This window comes from Bison bison, unplaced genomic scaffold, assembly GCF_000754665.1.
Source record: "Bison bison bison isolate TAMUID 2011002044 unplaced genomic scaffold, Bison_UMD1.0 scf7180017864527, whole genome shotgun sequence".
Taxonomy (NCBI): domain Eukaryota; kingdom Metazoa; phylum Chordata; class Mammalia; order Artiodactyla; family Bovidae; genus Bison; species Bison bison.
Window position 1 is genome coordinate 13,267,789 of NW_011495078.1, and position 7,893 is coordinate 13,275,681.

Genomic DNA, 7,893 nt, shown 5'->3' on the forward strand with positions numbered 1-7,893 from the left:
CCCTCACCCAGAGGGAACAGAGCCTCCGGGCCAGTCTCTGCTGCAGGACCCAGCGAAGGTGGGAGTCCCGGGCCCCCAACTTAACCGCAGGTGTAGCACCCCGCGTTGTGGTATGGAGGAGGGACGCACCTGGGGACAGTTAAAGCCTAGAATGGCCGGAGATTTGTCTCAGGGAGACCTGGAGAAGTTCCTGACTGTGGGTTTCCTCTTACCCTTTTCGAGACCAAGCGTGGGGACTCTGGGGGCAGGGAGTTCCTCTCTGACATCGATTGGTTCCCCGCTCCGGATGCCTTCTTAGCTCACACTGTGTGTTTCTGGACTTTATCGTGTTAACAAAGTCCAAACCCCACCACAAACAAGAGGACAAATACATTTCCCCCTGAAATGCTTTTATTATATCTTGTTTTGTTTCCTTGCTGTAGATTAAGGTAACTAATACCATCTCTAAAGCTCCAGATTGTATGCAAAACTTGTGTGTGTCTTTATGGGCATTTCCATAGATTTTCTTTAATTGGGAAATATCGATAATCAAATAGCTAAAATCGCATCTTTGGGTTCCATCAGCATGATAGGTCCTGAGGGTCCTCAGGGTACTGGACTTGCAGATTCTTGTCTGAAATTTTGGGTTTGTGGGAAGAGTTGGGGAGAGGGGTTTCCTTCAGGGTCCAGGGCAGACAACATTCACCCTCATCACAAAGGAGGGCTAAGAGTTGGTCTGTACAAAGTACAAAGTTCAACTAGTTTATAAATATGTAGATGAGGAAACGGGGACTTTCCAGGTGGCACTAGCGGTAAAAGAACCCGCCTGCCAATGCAGGAGACATGAGAGACTCGGGTTCGATCCCTGGGTTGGGACGATCCCCCACAGGAGGAAATAGCAACCCACTCCAGTATTCCTGCCTGGAGAATCCCATGGACAGAGGAGCCCATCCATACGGTCGTGAAGAGTTGGCATGAAGACAGGCACACACAGATAAGGAAACCAGGATGAACCTTTGTGAATGAAAGGTGTATCCAAGGTTTCTCTTGGTAACCACGTGCAACCCCAGCTGCAGGGTTTCGGAGGAACCTCCTACAAGGGAGGGTGAGAGGGCCAGGGAGCTGTGTCTCCCTGGTCAGCTGGCAACTTGGGGAAAGGAGGAGAGAATGGATGGTAGCTTAGCCTTAGAGCAGCACTAGGAAAACCCAGGGTGTGCTGGCGGGAGCTGCAGAGGAGTGGGTTGGGGGAGGGTTGGATAGAAGTTTACTGCAAAATTCTCAGCTACCCGAGAAAAATCACACTGCATCATTTATCCCACTGGATTTGTTCTCTCCAAGTGGGCAGGAGTCCTCCATGGATGTAAAACAGTATATGCGGCCCTGTGAGTAGACACCATGTCTGTCCTGCCTTCTTTATCCACAAAAACATGTGAGGTTCATGGGCAGGCTGGTCTTGGGCTGGAGGTCCTGAGAGGCGTGTTTTCAAAACACTGACATCCTGCAGCTAGCCTTAAACCCTTGCAATCTCTTCCCACTTTCAGAGAAAGAAAAGTAGAGGCTAAAATGATGGGGTTTTTCCATTATGAAAAAATTCCTAAATCTTTGGTGCTGGCTTTTATTTGTGTGCCATCTAGTTTAGTTGAAACATATCTATCTGGTTTTGTTGAAGCATGAGAGATTATGATCTGTAGTTTACAGAGAGTCTGACAGTCCTAGGTGTCTGTAACCTCCCTACGATTGAGATCCACTCTTGTGTCCAAGGGTAGGAAACAGACTGCATTATTCCACAATGTCCTTTGAATGGACATGGCTCGTTTGTGGCAGTCTGGTGCTCTGGTAGCAGCTGTGAATCGCACAGGACTCTAGGACTGATGAAGAAAGAAACTGCCTTGTTCTGCTTGGTTCACGGTCCCGACTAGTTTTCACCTCCTGTTCACACGTGTTTGGTAAACTCAAACCGTTCCTTCAGTGAAGTTTAAGGGATGGAGGTGACATTTCTCAGTCGGTCACTCTTCAATAAATCCCACATTGCACTGTTGCTTTTCAAAACAATGAGGTGGTTGTTTCTACCTACAGCCTGCCTTTTCCTGATATGATTATGCTTTAAAATGGCCCCATTAACATGGCAGGGGTTTATTTGCAATGACAGAAATTAATTTTGCTCCTTACTTTAAAGCCATTAAAAGAACCAAACTTTTTTTTTATTTCAATAACAGTTGCTGCTTCAACTAGCTTTTTGGCACAAGATAAGTTTAGCTAATGTTACTCATGATTCTTTTATTCACAGATGTGTTTATTGAGGCCCTCTGTATGTCAGCCCCTGGGGTAGGAGGTGACTTCTTGTTTCTGCTTTCAAGGAGTCCACAGATAGGCGATGAGGTCTTGAATCTGGACTTGCTAAGAACAGATTTCAGGAGGTGCTGCTTCGGGGACTCCCTGTTTTCCTTGGGATTTAAATGACTGCCTTCTATCTGTGCATGAGTGCATTATGGCTTTTGGCCAAGGGATAGGCTGTGGTCTTCTGGCCTCACAGCATCCTTGCTGGTCAGCAGCGCCAACTCCTATCACCCCTAGTGCTGTGTCCGTGATAGCTCTGCCAGTAGCATCGTCCCTGAGGGTAAACCAACTGGACCAGGAGAAACACATTCCCTTTGGATCAGGAATACATAGTCCCAGGGAGCACTCAGGCTTCCCTGGTGGCTCAGATGGTAAAGAATCTGCCTGCAATGCAGGAGACCCAGGTTCAGTCCCTGGGTCAGGAAAATCCCTTGGAGAAGAGAATGGCAACCCACTCCAGTCTTCCTGCCTGGAGAATCCCGTGGATAGAAGAGCATGGCAGGCTACAGTCCATGGGGTTGTCAGAGTTGGACACGACTGAGTGACTAACACTTTCACTTTTGGGGAGTGCTGGCTTCTCGAGTGAGGATTCTGACAACTGCCCTCCCCAACTCTGGCAGGTTTCCTATCCTTGAGCTATTCTTGCCCCAATTTATTCAAAATAAAAGTGATAGATGTTTAAATGTATTCTGAGGTTTCTCTTGAAATCCCTTGAACTCTGTCAGACCTCAGTGCCTTTGCACATGCTGTTTTCCTTGCCTAGAATGCCTTCCTCTCCTCTTGCCTGTTTCCTGAAAAGCTGAAATGTTCCCTTCTAAATGCTGTTCCTTTAGTGACCTGTCCTGTTCCCAGGTAGCTAATCCCTTTCTTCTTTGTAATATAGTGAAAGTGAAAGTGTTAGTCACTCAGTCGCATCCAACTCTTTGCAACCCCATAGACTGCAGCCCGCCAGACTCCTCTGTCCACAGAATACTCCAGGCAAGAATACTGGAGTGGGTTGCCATTTCCTTTTCCAGGGGATCTTCCCAAACCAGAGATCGAACCCAGGACTCCTGCTTTGGAAGCAGATTCTTTACCATCTGAGTCACCAGGGAAGCCCTTGTTATATCAGTACTATTGTACAGCCTTGTTCTATTCATCTATCAAAGGACTTAGCAATTAACATGTGAAAGTCGCTCAGTCATGTCTGACTCTTTGTGACCCCATGGACTATACAGTCCATGGAATTCTCCAGGCCAGAATACTGGAATGGGTAGCCTTTCGCTTCTCCAGGGGATCTTCCCAACCCAGGGATTGAACCCAGGTCTCCTGCAATGCAGGCGGATTCTTTACCAGCTGAGCCACGAGGGAAATCCAAGAATATTGGAGTGGGTAGCCTATCCCTTCTTCAGCAGATCTTCCCAACCCAGGAATCAAACCGGGGTCTCCTGCATTGCAGGCAGATTCTTTACCAACTGAGCTATCAGGGAAGCCCCTAGCAATTAACAGCTACCATTTATTGAGCACTTATTATGTGTCCAGTGGTGTCCAAGTGTTTTTCTTGGCTTTTTGGGTGGTGGTGATAGTGGTGGTATATTGACAGTTCTGTGAGGCAGAATTGTACTTTGTTAAAATAATTTCTGTCTATCTCCCCAAGTAGGCTGTGATAGTGGCTTGTACATCTGTGCATGTTATTCATTTGGTATCTCTAGGATCTGGCAGAGTGCCTAATTAATACACAGTGGGCACTGCATAAATATGTAAGTGGATACATTTTACCAACAGCTATTTACATCTGAATAATAAGTTAATTGTAAGTAATTCTTCTTTTAAATGAACATCATGCTGAAATACACAGTCAAAATTTTAGCAAACACTGATAAGCAAGAAGAAGAAAGTTAACGTACAACTCCCCCTCCTTCCCAGTACTGGAGAGTGTAAGCAACTTGCTTAGGGACACACAACTCCTCTTTGACTGAACAGAGTCAGGGTCAGGCCCTCTGGTTTATTGCACTCTAGCTCTTAACACTGCATGGAACTGCTGTTCCTTCTTCCCCTTCAAATGCCGCGTGCCCCCCTCCCCCCACACACAACATGAACAAATGACATTAAATGACTTGGAAGAGCTGAAATTTGAAAATGAAATCCACCAGACACATCAAGTTGGAATGCATGAAATCTACGTTTAAAAATGTCCAGTGTTCAGTCGCACCCCTTCCTATTGCACCCCTCATTTAGGGCCATCCCGACTGAGAGGTGCAGAGTGAGGCAGTTTGGAAAGAGAATGCATTCTAAGTCAGACAAACGGAGGTTCGAATCCCACCTGTGCCACTAGATGTTATCAGGAATAGGTTGCAGTTTTAGTCTCTTCTGTAAAATAGAGATAAGAAGAAATATTTCTCAGCTTTTTGTCAAGTTTAGAGGTAAGACTGTGGTGAAGCGCCTCATGGGTGATTATTTTGTTTTGGTGACTGAATCTTTTTTTAATTTTTATTTTATATTGGAGCATAGTTGATTAATAATGTTGTGTTAGTTTCAGGTGTACAGCTAAGTGATTCCATTGTACATATATCTATTTTTTATCAAATTTTTTTCCCATTCAGGTTATTACAGAATATGGTTCAGAGTTCTCTGTGTTATACAGTAGGTCCTTGGGGTGGGGGGTGGGGAGGATTGATTAGGAGTTTGGGATTGACATGTTCAGGGGGGTGCTCAGTCACTCAATTGTGTCTGGCTCTTTGTGACCCTTTGGACTATAGCCCACCAGGCTTCACTGTCCGTGGAATTTTTCAGGCAAGAATACTTGAGTGGGTTGCCATTTCCTCCTCCAGGGCATCTTCCCAACCCAGGGATCGAACCTGAGTCTCCTGCATTGCAGGTGGATTCTTTACCCTCTGAGCCATTGGGAAAGCCTAGAATTGACATGTACACACTGCTATATTTAAAACAGATAGCCTATGCATGACTAATGGTGGATCTTGTTGTGGGTAAGTCTCTAATGGTGATACCTTAGAGCTTGCCCCAGTAGCAGCCTGGCTAAGCTGTTTTTCACAGCTACACGTAGGGTTTTCCACCCAAATCCTTCATTTTAATTCTTATGAATTGCATCATTTAATTCTTATGAAGTGAAGTGAAAGTCTCTCAGTTGTGTCTGACTCTTTGCAATCCCATGAACAATACAGTCTGTGGAATTCTCCAGGCCAGAATACTGGAGTGGGTAGCTGTTTCCTTCTCCAGGGGATCTTCTCAAGCCAGGGATTGAACCCAGCTCTTCTGCAATGCAGGTGGATTCTTGGCCAGCTGAGCCACCAGGGAAGCCCTTTTAATTCTCACAGCATTTAACTTTTATATCGTCGTTAGATGTCTTTAGTAACTTGCCTTACAGTCATTTTCTTAGAAATTCAATTTCTTCTCTTTGGAGATTAAAGAGAAAGAAGTGGCCAATTGGGGCTGTTCAAGCAGTTTTTGTTTAAAAGTGGATCATTGTTTTCATTACCCTACCATTAATGTTTTCTATTTTCCTTTATCAGCGAGTTACTTTCTCTTGGTCTGTATTGCCAAACTGAACTCTCTTGTCTTCTTGCGAGATGAAAGGAGACAGCCATGAATGAGCCACTAGATGATTTTGCAAATGCCTCTGATTTCCCTGATTATGCAGTTGCTCTTGAAAATTGCACCAGTGAAAATATCCCACTCAAGACGCACTACCTCCCTGTTATTTATAGCATCATCTTCCTGGTGGGTTTTCCTGGAAATGTGATAGCCATCTCCACGTACATCTTCAAAATGCGGCCCTGGAGGAGCAGCACCATCATCATGCTGAACCTGGCCTGCACCGACCTGCTGTATCTCACCAGCCTTCCCTTCCTGATTCATTACTATGCCGGCGGAGACCACTGGGTCTTTGGGGACTTCATGTGCAAGTTCATCCGCTTCGGCTTCCACTTCAACCTGTACAGCAGCATCCTCTTCCTCACCTGCTTCAGCATCTTCCGCTACTTTGTCATCATTCACCCCACGAGCTGCTTCTCCGTCCACAAAAAGCGATGGGCCATGGTGGCCTGTGTGGTGGTGTGGATCGTGTCGCTGGTGGCCGTCATACCCATGACCTTCCTGATCACAGCTACCACCAGCACCAACAGATCCACCTGCCTTGACCTCACCAGCTCGGATGATCTCACAACCATCAAATGGTACAATCTAATTTTGACCACCACCACTTTCTGCCTCCCCTTGGTGATAGTGACGCTCTGCTATACAATGATTATCTACACCCTAACGCAAGGACCTCAGACGCACAGCTGCCTGAAGCAGAAAGCGCGCAGGCTCACCATTCTGCTGCTTCTTGTGTTTTATATATGCTTTTTGCCCTTCCATATCTTGAGGGTCATTCGGATCGAATCTCGCCTGCTTTCCATTAGCTGCTCCACTGAGCATCAGATCCATGAAGCATACATCGTTTCGAGACCACTAGCTGCCCTGAACACCTTTGGTAACCTGCTATTGTATGTGGTAGTCAGCAGCAACTTCCAGCAGGCCGTCTGCTCCATGGTAAGATGCAGAGCAGGTGGGGACCTGGAGCACGGAAAGAAAGTCAGTCAAAAAAACAACCCTTGAAACACTCCATATCCTCAGCCAAATTGAAATGCTGATACTTTTATAATAACTTCTAAGAAGTCCGGACTGTCTCCCTCAGTGGGATTCTCAGTCAATATTGTGCACTCAGGTCATCATGTCCCAAAGCCATGGCGGGGCTGCTGTGAGTTCTTTGCCATCTCTTTACTGAGATCTCCCCTTGGGTAGGTATAAGAATGGGATACACACATATAAGTAAAGTATTCAGATGCCGAGTTGGAACCATGGGAACTCAGGGCCCTCTGGGAGGACATCTAGTCTCACCAGCGTTATATAAAATTACACACACACACATATTTGCACATTGTTGTTGATGTTGTTTAGTTGCTAAGTTGTATTCAACTCTTCTGCAACTCCACGAACTCCCACCAGGCTCCTCTTTCCATGGGATTTCCCAGGCAAGAATACTGGAGTGGATTGCCATTTCCTTCTCCAGGGGATCTTCCTGACCCAGGGATCAAACCTGCATCTCCTGCTTTGGCAGGCAAATTCTTTACCACTGAGCCAGCAGTATATATATAAAAATTGAAGTTGACCTACTTGCCATAGATTTAATGCCATGATAAGAGAAAGCCAATCTTCTCACTTACATTTTTTTTTTTTGGCTCAGGTCTGTTTGTCATGAGCACCTAAACTACTCAAAGCCTTATTTGTGTATTTCTTAATATTCACTTTTTAAAAACCTCATGTCTTTAAATTTTTCTCAAAATTTGCTCTGAAATTACTAAACTGGTTTTCACTAGGCTTTAGTCAGTTTTGTAGATTAAAACAACTCAGTGTGATCAAAGATCTCCATGCAAATAGATGAAACTAATACTTGTAAGATATTTGGGGAATTATGTTTTTATTGTTGTAGATCATTTAAAACATTGTTATTGAGGGTCTTCTCTGGTGGTTCAGTGGTTAAGACTCCATGCGTCCACTGTAGAGGGCACAAATTTGATCCTTGGTTGGGGAACTAAG

The 7,893-nt window shown here is 45.3% G+C and overlaps 1 protein-coding gene across 1 annotated transcript; it reads left to right on the forward strand.

Annotated features, from left to right (window-relative positions):
- The first annotated feature begins 5,828 nt into the window (after positions 1-5,828).
- OXGR1 (oxoglutarate (alpha-ketoglutarate) receptor 1) lies at positions 5,829-7,009 on the forward strand. Its single transcript, XM_010831520.1, has one exon. The coding sequence runs from the start codon at positions 5,899-5,901 to the stop codon at positions 6,910-6,912; it is 1,014 nt and encodes a 337-aa protein (XP_010829822.1). The 5' UTR covers positions 5,829-5,898; the 3' UTR covers positions 6,913-7,009.
- Positions 7,010-7,893: the final 884 nt, after the last annotated feature.